Source organism: Hyaloscypha bicolor (assembly GCF_002865645.1).
Source record: "Hyaloscypha bicolor E unplaced genomic scaffold K444scaffold_86, whole genome shotgun sequence".
Classification (NCBI taxonomy): Eukaryota; Fungi; Ascomycota; class Leotiomycetes; order Helotiales; family Hyaloscyphaceae; genus Hyaloscypha; species Hyaloscypha bicolor.
Window position 1 is genome coordinate 924048 of NW_020194588.1, and position 17783 is coordinate 941830.

Consider the following 17783-nt stretch of genomic DNA (forward strand, 5'->3'; position numbering starts at 1 on the left):
CTGAGATATCTGGCCAGATATTAAATATCTTCTAGATATATATAATATAGCTACTTTACTAGAAAAGTATACTTGAAATATACTAGAGATATTTAGAAGGCTAAGCTCTTTTGGAACTAATATATTATAGGATATATATACTTCTTTATAGCCTCTTATATTCTAGTTTTTTCTTCTTTAGCTTTAAATCGTTTTTATAAGAGACCTTCTATCTTGCTTTTCAAGCCCTAAATACTATACCTATAATAGTCTAAGCTAGGCTCTTTTATTAATATAAACTATATCTCGCCAGATAAAGAAATAATATACTAGCTTATACTTATATTAAAAAATCTAACTTAAGATTTATAAAGAGTTTAGATAACCAATTACAGGTCATTAATATCCCTAATTAATACCTGTTAGGGGGGGGGGGAGTCGTTTTAGTTTTTCCCTATCTTATAATAAACTTTATTCTACCTAGCCTCTATACTTTATCTAATATATCTTTACCGCCTCCTTGCTTTTTTACCCTATACTAATGCATAAAAAGGTCTTACTTCTGTATCTCTATTAAGCTATCACATAAGTAATGCCGAAAACAAACATCCCCAGTCGTTCATGTTAGCTCAGCTTCTGGTGACCCTAACAGGCCCATCTCTAGCCACCTTTGCTACAGAGAACACTACAAAATCATTGCCTCCCATCGAGAAGAACCAAGTCCCAGATACCGAAAACACTAAAACTGCAGACGCCAAGCTACAGGACACCTCAGAATGCCCCGAACAAGAAGATCTCGACTGCAATGAATGTGGGGGCCAGATATATGACAGAGAAGAAGGATTATTCCGCTGTGTAGGGGTTTGACATCCTTCCCTTCCCTATTATCTAAGTTCTTAGTTTATCATAGGCCGAGAAAGGCCACTGCAAATGGAAATATTGTTTTTGTATGGGGAAAAAATCTAAAGGGAGTTGTCCATACGAGCCTCAAGATCCAACGCCCGAAGAAATTGCCGAAGTGTTTAGAAATTTGCCGGATTGGAAAAGTGATAGTTGGGCTCAATCCCCACCAGTCAGTAGTCCGGTGGCCCAAAGGGATGAGCATGGGAATAAGGGCCCGCTGAACGAGATTGTGGAAAGATCGACTGGAGCAGGCACATGAGAGTACCTTTTTAGAAGTGTAGCGTGTCTGCCGTGCGGTCTATGAATTTGGGATTAGTAAGGGGTTTTATTACTTCCTCGAGTTATACCGTTATGAAATATATAAAGAGAGAGAAAGTTATATAATCTCTTAATCTCGAATGGAGATTAAAGCAAAATTAAAACTAGTTCCGGAGCTTTTATAAGGCTACCAGGTTTTAATTTTAGTAAAGCAGTCTTAATATTATAACTTCTTATTATAAAAATAGAACTAAACTTGCTTATAAGAAATTAATTTATAACCTTAAGGTTTCTAATTATAAAGTCTTAATAAATGTTATATATTTAATTAAGTCTTATAAGGGTTTATTAATATAAGGCCAAAAAGGCCCATTAATATTATATAAGTACGAATAATACCTCCTTTTCTTGCTCTGAGGTAATGCATGTGAAATATAGGCTAGATTTCTGCCTCAGGATTTGTTGAAACTGTCACGTGTGGCGGTCACGTGACTATGATCCAGCCATTTAACCGTAATTAGGCGTATTCACCGTGCGGTGAATACTGTGGTCTTTTGGTCCAGTGAACTGTGATGCGAGCCTAATTCTCACACGTTACAGAAACCGGCAAATATCGGGCTCTATTGTGTCACGTGAGAGATATGAACTTCTGCCTAAGGACAAGAATCGGCCGTATAGAACATTCCAGAGTCTAGCTCTGAGTTGCAAGTTCTACTCCCCTTAACTATTGCCGTGATACCGTCGACTCGGGCTATTTATCCCCCTAATATTATTGTAACACTATCGATTGAGGGCCTAGGTTCATTGGCAAGTCATGGCTTGTGAAGATGACGTTTCTAACGACCTACTTATGATGAGATAGGCTTGGACGGTCTACCGCACGCTGCCAGCGTGCCTTCATCGCCAAATTCTGATTTGCAAGGTGACGGTCTATCAACCTACAGTACGCATGATGACACAGGATTGGACAGCCAGTCTACGGCATCGGCGGCTGCCAGCAATCTTCCTGTCGCAGGACCCCTCCGGCTCCGGAACGCTGTTGTCCGATGAACAGCCCTGACCTTTCCGACGATCCATTCGATTCATCCGAGCAGTAGGATCCATACGCCAATTCCAGCCAGCAACCCACACAGACAAATCTTGCCCGGCCGTCCATACCAGCACATTCAAGCCAACGAAGGCGAAAAAGTTCACCTTGGAGATACATACAATATCAGTCAGCTCCTCGTGAATAATGAAGTGGAGTACTACAAAGAGCTGACATACTCTCTCTAGGTCTCGGGGAAGCGCTTCAGCTCGCCCAACTTACAGCGAGCCGCGAGACGTGGGCACGACTGAACCCGTCAACGCTGTTGTAATTCAGGGGTAATAACAAATCAATGTCCTCACTGAAATGGAGCAACTCAAACGAACCTCTACGGCTAATTTCACCACCTACAAATATACTCAGCTCTCCGAAGGGAACTGCTTTCGCCTCGCCCACATCCTCCCCGGCAACTACACAGACACCATAGAATGCACGCTAAGCACCCACCCCTTATCCCCATCCCCATCCCCATCCCCATCCCCATCAGCCCCCTTCGAAGCCCTAAGTTATGCATGGGGACCCCCCGAAATCACAACCACGATACAGCTCGACGGCCGCGCCTTCAGTGTGACCACCGGCTTGCACACGGCGCTGCGGCGACTCCGCTGTGCAGACCGCGAGAGGACCGTCTGGATCGACCAGTTGTGCATCAGCCAGTCCGATGACGCCGAGAAGGCGGTGCAAGTAGGGCACATGGGCCTTATCTACGAAGCGGCGCAGAGGGTGGTGGTATGGCTTGGGGACGAGGTAGAGAGCCCCGAGTTTGACTCTGAGCTCGGCGCCGGTGGGATGACGGTGGAGCAGGCTGAGGCGGATCCGCGCAACCGTGCGAGGGTCTCTCGGCGGCGGAAGAATGATGCAGTCCTTGTGGGGAAGGTCCTTGAGGGTGGTGAGATGTCCGATTGGGAGCGAATTTGTGCTGCGCTCGATATGCTGAGGGATGTGGCGGGAGGGAAGCATGCGGGCCAGGTGCCATATATCCGTTGGGGTGAGGCATCGGAGGACTGGGAGCTGGCAAAGGCCGTGTCGGATGGGATGAAGCTGCTGCTCAAACGGCGGTGGTGGAACCGCATCTGGGTCGTACAGGAGACGGTGCTGCCGCGTGATGTCCTCGTCGTCATCGGGTCGCAAGTCGTGCCGTGGATTGTCCTGGGCGATGCGGCGAGGAACTGGGTGCAGCACTGCCAGTCTTGCTGTAGATTGTCGTTTGGTTCTATTCCCCAGGATCGTAAGCACGTACTGCTCCTCCTCCCCCCCTCCCCCCTATTGCTTAGCGCGCCTGAGGCATAGCTCTAAAAGAGAAGAGGAAGGGGTTTGCTACGTTACTGACAACTCTCCGCAGAACAGCGCCCCTTCGTTCGCTTTGCGAGCATCATGCAGGGGATTTTCTTGGCGCGCACGCTCCGGGCGCAGAAGCAGCTCGGCATCGAGCGCGCAGTGGAGATGTTCCGCTGCCGCGCGGCGACGGACGACCGCGACAAGGTCTACGGGCTGCTGGGGCTGCTGCCCTCCGACTCGTACGCCGACTGCGACATCCAACCCGACTATACAAGCCCTACCATCGAAGTGTATGCCCGGCTGGTCAAAAACTGCATCGACAGCCTGTACGCGCTGCACATGCTCGTCGACATCACCAGCGGACGGCCCGATTTTCCATCCTGGGTCCCTGACCTCGCTGCGTTTGAGACGGTTGGTGATGTCGAGGCACGGAGTAGCCTCTATGAGTTTTACCGTGCGTGGAACTGGTATACAAATGCCCGGGTGCATGATAATCGGGTAATGTCAGTGTCTGGAATCCGGGTGGATAGGATTGCTGTCGTGGGGGAGCAGTTGACGATGCATAACGGCTGGGGCAGGACTGGTGCCATGATCCAGTCGTGGCACGATTTGATGGTTACTCATGGGGTGGCGGACGAGCCGTACGTTACTGGAGGGACAAGGGAAGAGGCCTTCATTCGAACAGTGACGGGCGAATTGATCGCGACGAACAATTTAGTCATTCAGCACCGGCAGCTCGCGGCGAGTTGGCTTTCAAGGTCCTTTTGGAGCGGAGTATGGAGCCTCGTCAAGGGCTCCATATCGAGCCTATTGTGCTGGACCTCAGATCCAGATCCACTGGAGTTTGAGACCAGGCGGTCCGGCCCCGAGGATTGGGGGCTGTTTTCGCGCTGGCTGGCCCGCATCAAAGCCGTCCAGCCCAACCGGTGCGACCACGGCGACCCGGCCACGGACCCGTCGTTTGGCTTCACGCTGACCATCCCGAACACCTGCGACGAACGCCGCTTCTACATGACGGAGAGCGGGTATATGGGTGTGGGGTCTCCGAATGCTCAGCCCGGCGACGAAGTGTTTGTCCTAAAGGGTAGCTTTGTCCCGTTCGTGCTCCGGCGGCGAGACGCTGTGGCTGCTGCAGGGTTTACTAGAGCGGATGGGTCCAACTCGTTCCTCCTCGTGGGCGACTGCTACTTGCAGGGCGTCATGGACGGTGAGGCTGTGCAGAAGTGGCCGGAGAGGAAGCAGTGCGTCTGGCTCTTGTAGCCTTTGTTCATTTACGGATCTCCTTTCCGTTTGTGATATCTCAATTGGTTACGCTCCTGATATTTAACACATGGCGCTATAGGGGGGTTTTGGTCACTGTACTGAAGATTGATTGTTCTGCGATGAGGGGGAGAATTTGTGGGTTTTTCTTGGAGTCTGTAACCTTAAATAATCAGGTTGCACACTATTGTTCGAATGTGTAACTGAGTTATATATTGCTTACTAATAAACGTTTATTATTCGAGAGCCAGATTATGAGAATTGAAAGTACTTTATAAGGGCATTATATATTAGCTATAGTTCTTGTATTACTCTTTACTTAAACATAATCTAACTGACTTATTAGCGTGCCCAGGACTCAGGACCAGCTCAAGTTAGAGTAATGATTACTCAGGTCCAAAGACGGAAGCGGGCTTTGGAGAGGTACAGCTTCGGCGCAGATTATAGCTGTAATACTAGATCGCGGTGGACAGAAGGGGCGCACTAACTGTCTTATTCTAAGTTGAGTCATTTTAGGTATCTCATAACATTTAAAGAATTCCAACCGCGGATCGACTTCGACATTATGACGGTCAGACAACATCATTCTAAATCCACCCAGACCATGCTGTGATAAACTATATCAATTTTGAACCATAGGAAAGGGTTGAATTTTCAAAGTATTGGGGGTATAAATAACGGTAAGCGAGGGGTCGCCAAAAAGGGACTGTATGGGCTGCATTGCGGACAATAAATGAAGCCAGGTTATAGCGATTCCAGAGCCTTGTAGATTTATAGATTTGAGAAATCGAAACGCTATTATCATAACCAAACATCCTACTCATCCTGGATTTCAAGCATGCCCGCAAACCTCCTCTTCAGCACGAGTCCATATCCCCTTTCTCCCCAACTTTCTCACTCACCCCCTCAACCCCTCGCTCAGTCAACCCCCCACCAGGCGCAATCCCCTCTCCGAGCCCCAAATCCAGCCCCTCCGCTGCTAGCGCCGCTTGCTGTTCTTCCGTGAGCCCCTCAACATCAATCGTGATCTTTGGTCCAGTGAACCACTTCCTCGCATCAACAAAATAATACAGCATCGCGCCCCCCCAAACCGCCATATTGATCACAGCAGTATAGTTCATTGACTGAGGTGTCGGGTTTGGGCCTCCATCCGGGAACATAGCTAGCACGATGCCGAAAACGAGGAAGATGATCGCTACCCAGGCAATTGGTTTAGAGAAGCGATCACCGGTATAAAATGGGCCGGGAACGAATTTGTGCTGGCCCCAGACCACACGGCAGAAGATTGGGAGGCCCCAGGCTAGGTTGTTACCTGCTACAGCAAGGGAGAAGAGTGCTGCTGCCGCGGCGGGCGCGATGAGGCAGAGGAGGCCGAGGATGGCGGCTAGTAAGACGCAGCCCCATATTGTGCGGAAGGGAATGTATCCCATTCTCTTTGAGATTGGCCGGAAGAACCCGAGAATGGGAGGGCGCCATCGCGAGAGAATGCCCAGGTTTGTCTGGACGCGGCAACGAGGATAGAGAGACCCATAACGAATTGAACGATGAAAAGGAGGGACATCAAGCCTAGAGTGCCGCTTTTGCCGATGGCGTCGTAGTAGATTTGGGCCATTGGCTGGCCGAAGGAAGACCCCAGGACAGATTCGAGGTCGGGGTTGATGCAAGCTGCGATCACAATCATGATTATGAAGCCTAGAAACCAGCAGCAGCCGATGGACATCATGATTCCGTACGGGACGGCTTTTGCTGCGTTGGCGGCCTCTTCGCTCATGTGCACGCAGGAGTCGAAGGCACCGATGGTCCAGATAGGACTGAGCCAGGAGAGCATGAAAGCCCATCCCGTTGGCCAAGTGGTAAGGTTCTCGGTCTGGGCGAAGATGTAGTGTGCATCGTTGCGTTCGCTGGAGAGATGCTTTCCGACGGGAAGGGCGATAATTGTGGCGACGATGAGAATGATGTTCATTGCAACGAAGACGGTTTGCAGCTTTCCCATGACCTTAGAGAGAGTGGAGGCCAGGACCCCGTGGAGCAAGACACAGCAGAGGAAGACGGCGTAGACTACTCCGTTACTGGGGGTCCAGTTTCCATCACGTGCAATGACAATACTGAGGGATGTAAGTGGAAGCAAGCTTCCGTGGGCGTGGGGGCCTACACAGAGCAGAACATTAAGGCGAATCCATAGTCGATGCTGCAAAGCCCACCGATCAGACCCAAGCTGTTAGAATACCCAACCAGGAAGCTCAAAGCGTTTCGGGTCTTCGGAGACGCGAAGTAATGCGTCCTTCACAAATTTAGATGTGCACTTTCTAGGATGCGAGAAAGAGCTCACCACCAATATAATCCCCCAGATGTAGGCATGGCAGAACCAAGGTCTGCCATTGCAACCCCAACGACGAAGATGAACATGGAAGCTAGAAACCAACCCCAGACCATGCCAGCCGGGCCAGCAGGGATGGAAAAAGCGAGTGTTGACGCGATGGATGGAAGAAGTCCCATAATACTAAAGGCAATTCCAAACACTTCGAGCATGGTGAAGTTGCGACGTAGTTCTTGTTTGTATCCTAGCTTGGCTGGACCTCTTCGTTAACCACACTCATCCGCTTCCAGAGCTTCAGTTACTTACCCAACAGCTCGGTATCTGCCTCATTTGCGAGCAACTCCTGTGGGGGGACATTTGAATGGGATCGTCTGCTGACTGTCTTCTCCAGGTCCGGCTGGACTCCAGTTCCTCCAGTTGTCGTCATGATTTCTACTTCTTAAAGGTATATGATATATCTTCAAACAATTTTTGAGGAGAAATTCTGAGGAGGAAATAGATATCTTTGTAACACAAGAGGTTGATATAAGTTAGCATCGAGCTTACGCTTCAGACATGCGGGATCCCTGCTACCAACCTCCCAGCTCGGAGCTCCCGTCTTGATATCACCAACCCAGCAGACTGTTTCATCTCTCTATTGGACGTGGGTCATGTGTCATAAAAAATATGCAGCTTGGGAAGATAAGCGCTGCATAGCGATAGCAAACTGTCATCACAGGAATGGGACCGGGGTGCCACGGGCAAGAAAGCTTATTCGAAGCTCGCCATCCTTGATAAGAAATTGATAAAAGACCTACGATGGGAATGGTGAACGCTATCAAGACATAAAATGGCATGTTTTTCGAACGAACGGTTGCATCTGGCAAACGCCGGTGGGCCACTGTGCCCATGCTTTCCGTGAGACCGTCTCGTAGGATGAGTTCTGAGGAGTAACTGGAGGGGGCAGTTTTGATTGGTTAGGTACAGTTCGAGAGAGAGAGGACGACGGATAGTGGCGCACCTTGCGAAGCTCGATGCGGAGAAAACATCCGCACTTGTCACGTGCTGCCCAGCCCCTCCTTATCAAAAGTGGGCGGAGGTCCGGCCGAAGCATTGCCTTGATCAAGCATCGATTGTCGTTTGGTTGCAGGAACAGCGGAATCTGTCCGTCGTGCTGAAAAGTGGTCCAATATTCTGTGATGAAAGCGGGCCGGGTCCCTTGAGTCAAGTTGATAGGACCTCATGTTCTCACATGACTCGAAGCGAGTATTGCGACATGCGTTAAAGAATGCAGCCATTGCCGAAGAGGGCGAAATCCATGGGGCGAACGGAAAATACCCACTGGGGATCTATGATCGTTGACCACAGGTGACTATGCAGCAGGTCATATCCGTCAGAGCCATACTTGACCAGGTAAATCGGATCAAAAACTCAGGACACGCTTCGTCAACCTCATCCACACATCACTCTGCAGGAACAAACTACGTTGGACGACTTCCAAGCCTGCGACGGATCTACAACTGCGAACTCAAAATTGCGACGCAGCTGGAAAAGGTTAGTTACCACTGACTAGCACTCACTCCATCTCCTCACACTTGCTGTTAAACAAACATGCCTGCACGAAAACCTTATTTAACTCTATAACCGCAACATTCCTCCTTAAACACAAACACCTCCCATACTCAAACACCATATCCACATCTAGCTCCCTTCTAACCATCGTTCTGACCTAAACACCTTCGCGTCCTTCCTTGATAGCTGCTTGCAGGTAGGACAGTTTCCGTGCCTCTTCGTTGGTGATAGGGTGTGAGATTATGGAGCTGGAGAGCTCAGCAAAGAAGGTGTTATAGATGTGTGGGTTTGTGAAGATGTAAAGGAGAGCGGCACAGACTGCCGCTGCGGAAGTTTCGGCGCCTGCGAAACTGTGGGGGTATTCAGTAGAGGGTTGGATAGGGTAGATACATTTGCAGAAGGGCTTCTGCTTCTGCTTCGGGTTGTGTGAGACCGTGGCGAATAAATGAGCCCGACGTGTTGCGTCGGGTCTTCTTGCTGGGTCCGAGGGGTTCAGCAACTGCTTCCTTGCATGCTAGCGACAGATACAAATTAGAAAACTTGGCCCAACGAGATAGAAGAGGGAACACCCCATCAACTTACCCACACCAACTTTATCTGTGTACTTCGGGCAAAATCGCTTTGGAAATGCCCGAGAAAAAGACTTGACATAATCTAGGAAACCGTAGCAAGGAAAATCACCAGAGGGACAACTTCCTGGACTGTTCGGACGTAGGAGGAGAACATCTCGATCAGCCCGATGACTTCCGAATGGTTTTCTGAAAGCAATATCTGGGATCACATCTAAGGTGAAGTACTGGATCTCTGGAGCTAGGTCGACCGGGCTGTAACTCTCAACAGCCGAAAGACATTTTGATTCTAAAAGTTAGATGAGGTGTTCAATATTTGCATCAAGGGATTGTTCTAAAGTGTTGTCTCCTTTCCCGAGTACTATTCCAAGTTAGGATTTTAGCAAGTCCGCCATTGAGAGGTCGTGTGTACCGTACAGCTGCCACCACCTTCAGCGCTTCGCTCGAAGGGCACTGTGCATCTCCTTGTCTCCCCCAGAAAGTACATTGTTGCGCTCCGGAGTAAGCGCAAACAATCATGCCAATTGGATCAGGGATATGGTGATCGAACGGCGCATTTCCTTTTCAGGGCCTCAATATCGTTGGTAACGAGCTCGCTTGGACCAATTTGCAAGATTGGCCCTAGATTTGAGGTGTGCTGAATTCCTCCTGGCGGATGGAAGATTCGGTTCCGAACCGTATTTCACACACACGTCTATGTTATGAAGCTGAAACGACCACCGAAAGATATTCGAAGCAGTCATATCTTTGAGAATCCAGTGATTCGAGGTCCTAGAAGATGTCGAAGTCGAAGATAAGTGCGAATCCAAAAATTCAAAAATATGACTGGCGGTGATGGCGAGGAGGAACGCAACTAGCCCCGCTGGCCAACCTGGCCCTGGGAGTGGCTCGGGTATCTTTGGATAGTACCCAGAATTCCATGAGCCAGCGAACGGGAGCTTTGAAAAAAGAACGTTGAAAAGTCTTCGTAGAAATATGTCGCCCGAGTGACTTGAAGGGAGAGTTCCAGCGATCCCTCCCTCTATCAATTGGCCGAGCTTTGCAAGGTTATGCGATGTAACTGAGGTTTCAGAACCTTTGCCCAAGCCGAAATATTGTTCCATCTCCGGGCAACGGGTGGCAGGAGAACATCCAATACAGCGCAATTTACGGGCCTGAAAAGCCGAAGCCAGCGATCTTTCAGCGTAAAGTCTTTTGAATACAACGGTCCGCCCGCGGTAAACCCAGTAAATCCTGTGAAGCAACTCGCCAATGTGAAAAGTGCCCGGTACTTACAGGCAGCGGCGCCCAAAGCTGATTGAACTATGTGTATTGGCGGAGTCTTCTTGGTATGTCCTTGACAGACCAGAAATCGTACGGAGAAGTAACAGAAGGATAGGGGAGATTAAAAGCGCAACACTCAGAATTCAATGCAAACTCTGCTTTGAGGACTCGTTTAGTTGATGCGGGGATCGATAAGGGAACTCAGGAGTTGGGTCGTGGTCACGTGCCCAGTTTGCTTTGTTTGCTACGGGAATCGCGAGGCTTTGGAATGGAAAACCGCAAGGCACCACGCGATTATCAACACCACAACCACACAAGATGCAGCGTCGTATGGTATGTCTTTGATCCACCAATTCACCTAATCCTGTGGTAAAAGCTAACCGTGCCTTCAGCTATCCAAAGAAGATGAGGCTGCAACCGGCAGCGACGAGATTGAGGTCCGGAGAGAGGACCAAGACAAGATCAACAAATTCAGTCGACTGCACCAACGAGAGATTGGCCTTGAAGACGAGTTGAAGCTGAAACATGTTCGTCTACATATCCTCTACCTACGAGTCTGCCAATGCTGACTCTGTCGTGCGTTCAGAAAGAGAAAGAAGACCTTGACGATATCTCGAGCGAGCTAGAGCTCGCAGACGAAGACGACAAGATCCCGTACATCTACCTACATACCCTTCCTGTAATACGGAGCTAACAGCAAGCAGTTACAGAGTTGGCGACTCTTTCATCTCCTTACCCCTGCCCGAAGCCCAAGAAATGCTGTCGACCAACACAACCAAGATAGAAGAAGAAGTCTCGGTGCTGGAGGGGAAGATTGCCACAGTTAGAGAGGAAATGTCAGAATTGAAAGTCGAACTTTATGCAAGATTTGGCCGGAGCATCAACTTGGAGACATAGCACTGCTCAATACAATGATAACCAACAAAGACAATTGCCTCGAGAGCACGAGAGTCGTTCGAAGGGCGTATGGCTTGAGGATCCGATGATATGCACCATGGGACCGATTGGGAATCTCGACGGCCCCGATGTCGGGTCAACTCCATGCTCTTTCAACTGCATTGGAGGTCTGATGATGCACGGGACCTGTTGTGTCGAGGACGGACTTCTTGTCCGAGTTATATTGTCATATCCCCGAATCCTGTGTTCTGCTTTGCAGCCTGTAGTGGTGGAGATGCTGTACAACACGACACTTCAGACAACTAATATTGTTCTCTACTTGGCCAAAAAGCTCCAATCATTGCTCGCTTCTGAGTCCTTTGCTCCTTTTCCCTTTCGACCTCAACGGCTGAAGCACACCCCATTTCTGCAACCTTGCCCGTTGCCGTTCCGTCCACGGCTATCGGCACCGTGCAGTTCCCAAGATTTCTGTCACCAATGAAGGGCCAGACAAAGTTGTCGATCCTCGTCCGAATGATTCGTTCTGGCCTCGCCTGCGGGGATAACTCCAATAATTGGCGAATGAGGTCCTAGTTGTAACTTTTTTTCTTAGCCTTACCGGCAACTCCCCCATTTTGCGCCAGAGGGGGCCCACTTTAAACCTAGGTCATGAGTTTAATCACCCACTCACACCTGAGGATTATACATAAGGGCAATGGCTCCAAATCATTGCTACAGACTCCAGGTGCTTCAGAATGTTGTCTTCTGGCAGAAGCAGTCCTGTCCTGCCAAAGGGCCGGCAGACAATCGATGCGGGGTTGATCGAAACCCCACCTTCAAGTAGTGAGCCCGACAACCCCGGGAAAATCCCAAATTTGACAGAATTCTAGAACCTCAAAGCTTCCTTTCAAGAATAGTCTCTGGGATAGATCAAGCTGATGCCACGGCGAGATATGATCTGGAAGGAAAAGACAACAAGGCTGCGTCCCCGAATTCTAGTGTATCGAGTGTTTCGCTGCCAAGGAAAATCATATCTTGGAAAGATGGGGATCCAGAAAATCCCTACAACTGGTCAACCGTACGCCATTGAGCCACTGCTCGAAATGCTTGAGTATTTAGCTAACGGACTCCAAAATAGACTCGGAAAGTCAGCATCGTGGCTGTGGGCATGCTCGTGGTTGTCAATAGCACAATGGGCTCTTCTCTCCCCTCGAACGCAATCCCGATAATCAGCGAATACTTCCATGTCGCCTCTCCGGCCGCTCAGATCCTCCCAATATCAATGTACCTCTTCGGGTATGTGCTGGGCCCCTTGCTCTTTGGTCCGCTTTCAGAATCATACGGGAGAAGGTCAATCATGATCGGGTCATTCTTCTTCTTCACCATCTTTACCATGGCATGCGCACTCTCTCCGAACTTCCCTGCCCTTTTGATCTTCAGAATATTAGTGGGCATAAACGCGAGCAGCCCGATCTCGGTCACTGGTGGTATATTCGCGGATATATATGATGATCCAGTCACAAGAGGGAGGGCAATGGCGCTGTTCATGGGTGTATGCTTTTCTGCCCCGGTCTCAAAATCATATTGACAATATCTAGGGAACATGCATTGGTCCCCTCGCAGCCCCTCTAATATCCGGCTTCATAGCCCCAGCTTTAAACTGGCGGTGGGTCTTTTGGATCGGCCTTATCTTCGCCGGCGTGTCCTGGGCTCCCCTCCTCTGGCTCCCCGAAACCTACGGGCCAGTCCTACTCTCAAAACGCGCCGCTGCCCTCCGCAAAAGTACCCAAAACCCCAATATCTTCGCTCCTTTCGACCTCGAAAAGAAAGGCTGGAAGCAGATGGCCACCGTCACCTTGACTCGTCCATTGAGGATGCTGATATTTGAGTTAATCGTCAGCTCAACATGCATCTACCTAAGCCTCATCTATGGGATCTTCTACATGTACTTCGAAGCCCGATACAATCAGGCATCGTAAGGGAAGTAGAAGTTTCCATCCTCAGAAGACATCACGTGACCTCGCACACGTTGCCTGTGTGCGTCCGTCGTCGCTTCCTCGCTTCCTTCCCAATTCAGTATGTACCCCTCAAACCCCTCCGCTCTTTCCTTAATCTCTGTCTTTCCTTCAACATTTTCCTTCTCCGTCTTTCCTTCAACTTTCCTTCTCTCTCCTCCGTCTTCCTCCAACTTCTCGGAAGCTCAACTTCGTCTTTCTTTCATCGTCACCTGCAACTTCTCAGAAGATCAACTTCATCTTTCTTTTTTCCTTTCTTTTGTCTCCTAGAAGCTCTAGAGATGGACGAGCAAGAGCACGAGCCATTCAATTCTTCCGACATCGAATTCTCCCCGGTACAGAAGAGGTATGCCAATGCAGGTTCAACCAGCATCGCTTCGATGCAGGAGCAGTTATTTGAAGATCGCATATCCTCCAAGAAGAGAGTTCGCGGCCTGACGGACAGTCGGGGAGCACCGGCAACTCGCTATGCACGTTCCCTCTGGCTCAACCGGATTGAGAGCTACACAAAACAGAATAGTACCCGGTAAATTGATCGATCTTTTTTCCCCCTTTTAATTAGCCTAGATAGACGACGTCCAACTTCCTTACTCTAAGCTAATAATGGTCACCTAGGATCGATCCAGAGACCGGCCCAGATCACGTCACCATCCTTCGTTTCGTCGATACCGTAGTCAAGCATATCCAAGGCCGCGGGGCTGAAGGAGTGGTCCCCTTACGCTCATCCATCAGGAAAGGAATTATAACTCTCTTCTCGGCTTTGACCTTCGAATACCCCAAATTTAAATTGAGCACACACGAATGTAGCAGAATAGATGCACTCGTTGACGCGCTCTCCGATGAAGGGAAGCTGGATCGAGGCCGACGACGGAAAAAGTTGGAATGGATTGGTGTTGCCCTGGTCGAAAAGATGTCCCGGTGTTGGCTCCAAACCGCACTCGATGAGGGCTGCTTATCATGGGATATTGTCATCCACAAAGCTCTGACGGTTGTTCTACAATCTGCCTTGGCTTGTCGGGCCGGGGATATGTCAAAGAGCAAATTGTATTCCGTGGAGTTTATGCGATGGAGCCATTTGGAGATGAAGCTTCTACCGGGTGAGAACACGATCGACGGCGTCCAACTTACCTGCACCCTCGAGTTCGAAAAGAACAAGAAGTAAGACCGATCTTCTCTTGTTCTCGATCGAGTCCAATTAGAGCTAACCAAACTTTCAGACGCGATCTGAATAACAATCGGGATATCCCTCTACAAACTTTGCGCGATCCTTTACGAAATGTTATCTGCCCCGTCAAGCTACTCTTTATCCAGGCTCTCCGGTCAGGAAACCTTTCGTCCCTCGATGATGCTTTGACGCAGGCATCTCTCAGACGTGACCGAACGATCCAGTGGTTATATCCAGAACGCCCTGTCATACCTCAACTCAACAAATGCAGTGCTTTTATAGCCTGGAATCTACCTGCTGCACCCGGACAAATCAAAAGGACCACGAAAGTGTTGGGACAGGTAGCTGGTCTTCTAGCGCATATCATTTCGCACGATATTCGTCGTGGTGCAGCCCGAGATCTTGCAAATCTCATACCAATCTCTAAACACCCGATCGGCGTTGCTACGAAGGAGGTAGCCCAAGTGACGGGACATTCCGCTATCAGCTTCGCGAACGGTATGACGGACGATTATGTAGGGGAGGTCGAGCAGGACACCTATACTACGAGAGCTGAGCAGCTGTTCATGAGTCGGAAAGCGCCTACTATTGGAACCCCATACAAAAAGAGACGACTAGCGAATAGCGAGATCACCACCTACTGCGAAGAAAATGACATTGATCCTGCATCCAAGAATGGGAGACAGAGAGCAAGCGAGGCACTCCATCGCCAGAGGAAGGTAGAATGGATGGAGTCCGAGAAAGGTCGGGATTGGACGGCGTCCAATCCATCGCAGACATCGGTGTCCACTCCAAGTACGACTTCCAAAAGGTCTGCGACCGCATCTGCATCCCCTATCATCGCAACACCGGCCTCGACAACGTCTTCAGTGAGCACGACATCCGATACACTCATTGATCCGCGTCTTCTTCTCCTTGATGGAGGCGACGCGGTGATGGACGACGCCACGGCACAGAGACTTGATACAATTCTATATGACCGCACTGAGGATCTAGAAGATCAGGACGAAGCCATGGGTTTGGATGTCTTCCTGGAAAACGCAAACGGCCAGAGCAGGAGCACCAGCGTCTTGTCAGCACCAGGTCGAGAGTTCATTGAAGGACTGTCTCGAATCAACGTTGTTCGAAACAGTGTTCTCCAGCAATACATTACATCAGTCCATGAGCTCATCCCGGTCCATTGTCCGACGGGGAATTCAAGAGACTATCCGACTCTTTTCATGTTCAGTTGCGACATATGTAATGCCTACAGCACTCAGTCGCAATTTTATCTACGCGCTCACCAACTCAGCTGTAAGCTGAAGGAGAACAAGGAGGAAAAGGAGAAGCTCTTCATCTGTGACCGTGGCGATTGCAGAGTACCTTTTACAACCGCTCGACTTCTCCAGGTACACATTGACAACGTCCATCTCCGTGAGTGGAAACCTAGAAAGTGTACCATTCCGGGATGCACAAGTGATCGGGTTTTTGAAACACAGGTTCGACTTGCCAACCACATGCAGTACTACCATAACCCTATCGAGCCGCCTATGCGCTGCTCCTTTCCCGAATGCGCATCCACAACGATGTGGGACCAGATGCATAACTACAAGGAGCATCTCAAACTTCGCCACCACCTCGTGTTTGTAGCGGCGCAGAAGCCGTACTTACCCGCAAACGTATCGGATGTCAAGAGATCGGCTGCTTCTTTCCAATCAACCACATGCCCTATTGGGGGTTCACCAGCTTGCTCGAAAGTTTTCAAGAGGGGCGCAGACTTGACACGTCACTTGATGAGGGGAATCCATAGTCTGAGTACAGAAGAAGCTCAGAAGATTACGCATCGTTATAACGCCGGTCAAGAAGTAGAAGACTTAGAGGTAGAAGACCTGTAGGTAGTCGGAAAAGTCATTCTTAAAATGTGCATACACTCTAGCGTAGATATGATATGGGAATAGCAGAATATTAGCTTGTAAGGTTGCTTTCGTCTTTGAAGCCATCTACCTGCAATCACCCGGCATCTCAGGATTGATGTTCTTGCCTATCGGCGGGGGAGCCCTGCTTTCGATCGGTGTATTTCTCTGGTATGACGGCTTCTTACGTCGAGCGCAAGCGCAGCGCAAACCTTGGACACAGAGAGAAGAGTCTCGTCGCTTACCTCTCGCCTTCCTTGGTGGTCCTCTTCTGGTCATCGGCCTCTTCTGGCTAGGCTGGACATCTCGGCCCTCGATCCCTTTCTACGTTCCCATGCTTGCAGGAATCCCCTTCGGCGCCGGCTACATCCTCATCTTCATGGCGCTGCTCAACTATCTCACCGACGCATACGAAATCTTCGCAGCGAGTGCGATGGCGGCTACGTCTTGTTCTCGAAGCTTAGCAGGCGCAGTTCTGCCGTTTGCGGCGAAGCCGATGTATAACAAGCTGGGTGTGCCTTGGGCGAGCAGTCTGCTTGGGTTCTTGAGTTTGGCAATGTGTTTTATTCCTTGGGTCTTCAGCTGGCAGGGACAGAGGCTGAGGGATGGGAGTCGATTCTGTACATTTTTGAAGGAGAAGAAAGCTGCTGAGCTTGTGGAGTTGGAGAGACAGAGGAGTACGAGGGAACAAGCTGTGAGGAATGAGGCTGTAGAGAAGGTTTAAAAGTTTTGGCAGAATTGCAGAGACAAGAGATGGATCAGATATTCGAGCACTGAGGCTGAAGGCGTAACAGTCAGGTGTTGGAAATGCATTAGTGGGCGCAGGCATAGCATTGGTGGCGCGAAAAGATTGGGATTGGGAAAGCGGATCACAGGAAATACCAAATCGAGAGTCATGTTGATGTTCAGAATTTCAAATCATTTCCATCTCCCCCTTTCCCCTTCCCTGGGCCGTGCGATTCGACGAAACATCCCTGTGTTTGGCTATCATATCCGATAAGTTGCTGGCGTGGGAGATATGGATGGAAACAGTGTGAGGCCAAGTTGCGACCGACGAGTCCTTGAACAGTTCAAGAATGAGCATCACCATGTCTGTGAGGCAAAAGTTCAACACCCCCACAACAAGCACACTACTCTACTCCTGTTTCCACCCCTTTGTTTTGATTCTAACATCTTTTACGTGCTGAGCCATCCAAACAACTTCCACCATCGATACACATTTTTGGTGTTGACCAAATCAGCTTCTACAGAAGGCTAGTACTACTGGCGCGACAGCACTTTATTGGTGGACACGGGAGAGCTTGGGCTGTGAATCGCTTGGCGGAGGTGCATTTAAGCAACCGCGCGATCCTTGGCAGTCCCTCTCCGAC

At 49.6% G+C, this 17783-nt stretch overlaps 6 protein-coding genes across 6 annotated transcripts; 3 read left to right on the top strand and 3 right to left on the bottom strand.

The window, feature by feature from the left end:
* Positions 1–2337: 2337 nt before the first annotated feature.
* K444DRAFT_412377 (HET-domain-containing protein) lies at positions 2338–5119 on the top strand. The gene is made up of 3 exons (XM_024872622.1): positions 2338–2356; positions 2416–3455; positions 3570–5119. Exons 2-3 carry the CDS (start codon positions 2534–2536, stop codon positions 4763–4765), a joined length of 2118 nt encoding a protein of 705 aa, XP_024736374.1. The 5' UTR covers positions 2338–2356; positions 2416–2533; the 3' UTR covers positions 4766–5119.
* A 101-nt stretch (positions 5120–5220) lies between these two features.
* On the bottom strand, positions 5221–7943 carry K444DRAFT_653037 (gaba permease; the record flags this gene model as incomplete). Its single annotated transcript, XM_024885851.1, has 6 exons — positions 7389–7943; positions 7095–7335; positions 6918–7046; positions 6221–6870; positions 5668–6149; positions 5221–5262 (listed from the first exon to the last, which is right to left on the bottom strand). The coding sequence occupies exons 1-6, from the start codon at positions 7507–7509 to the stop codon at positions 5221–5223; spliced, it is 1665 nt and encodes a 554-aa protein (XP_024736375.1). The 5' UTR covers positions 7510–7943.
* An 847-nt stretch (positions 7944–8790) lies between these two features.
* K444DRAFT_530312 (uncharacterized protein) lies at positions 8791–9498 on the bottom strand (the record flags this gene model as incomplete). The annotated part of the gene is made up of 3 exons (XM_024874891.1): positions 8791–8983; positions 9024–9147; positions 9201–9498. Coding segments are annotated over 3 exons (615 nt in total), but the record flags the coding sequence as incomplete, so codon positions are not given.
* A 3-nt stretch (positions 9499–9501) lies between these two features.
* K444DRAFT_412414 (uncharacterized protein) lies at positions 9502–10456 on the bottom strand. The gene is made up of 2 exons (XM_024872623.1): positions 9620–10456; positions 9502–9563 (listed from the first exon to the last, which is right to left on the bottom strand). Exon 1 carries the CDS (start codon positions 10303–10305, stop codon positions 9775–9777), a length of 531 nt encoding a protein of 176 aa, XP_024736377.1. The 5' UTR covers positions 10306–10456; the 3' UTR covers positions 9502–9563; positions 9620–9774.
* Positions 10457–10854: 398 nt separating this feature from the next.
* On the top strand, positions 10855–11362 carry K444DRAFT_530252 (prefoldin subunit 4; the record flags this gene model as incomplete). The annotated part of the gene is made up of 3 exons (XM_024874887.1): positions 10855–11019; positions 11052–11119; positions 11170–11362. Coding segments are annotated over 3 exons (426 nt in total), but the record flags the coding sequence as incomplete, so codon positions are not given.
* A 556-nt stretch (positions 11363–11918) lies between these two features.
* Positions 11919–17137, top strand: K444DRAFT_663872 (uncharacterized protein; the record flags this gene model as incomplete). The annotated part of the gene is made up of 8 exons (XM_024886895.1): positions 11919–12181; positions 12232–12419; positions 12480–12893; positions 12940–13316; positions 13586–13882; positions 13972–14514; positions 14574–16391; positions 16462–17137. The coding sequence occupies exons 1-8, from the start codon at positions 12097–12099 to the stop codon at positions 17135–17137; spliced, it is 4398 nt and encodes a 1465-aa protein (XP_024736379.1). The 5' UTR covers positions 11919–12096.
* Between the last annotated feature and the right edge of the window lie 646 nt (positions 17138–17783).

What these genes read in the sequence shown, in the direction of transcription:
- K444DRAFT_412377 (XM_024872622.1), top strand. Translation starts at nt 2,534, where the DNA reads ATGGAGCAACTCAAACGAACCTCTACGGCTAATTTCACCACCTACAAA. An exon ending in TGGTTCTATTCCCCAGGATC is followed by an intron (nt 3,456 to 3,569) that starts GTAAGCACGTAC and finishes AACTCTCCGCAG; the next exon opens with AACAGCGCCCCTTCGTTCGC.
- K444DRAFT_412414 (XM_024872623.1), bottom strand. Translation starts at nt 10,305, where the DNA reads ATGGAACAATATTTCGGCTTGGGCAAAGGTTCTGAAACCTCAGTTACA.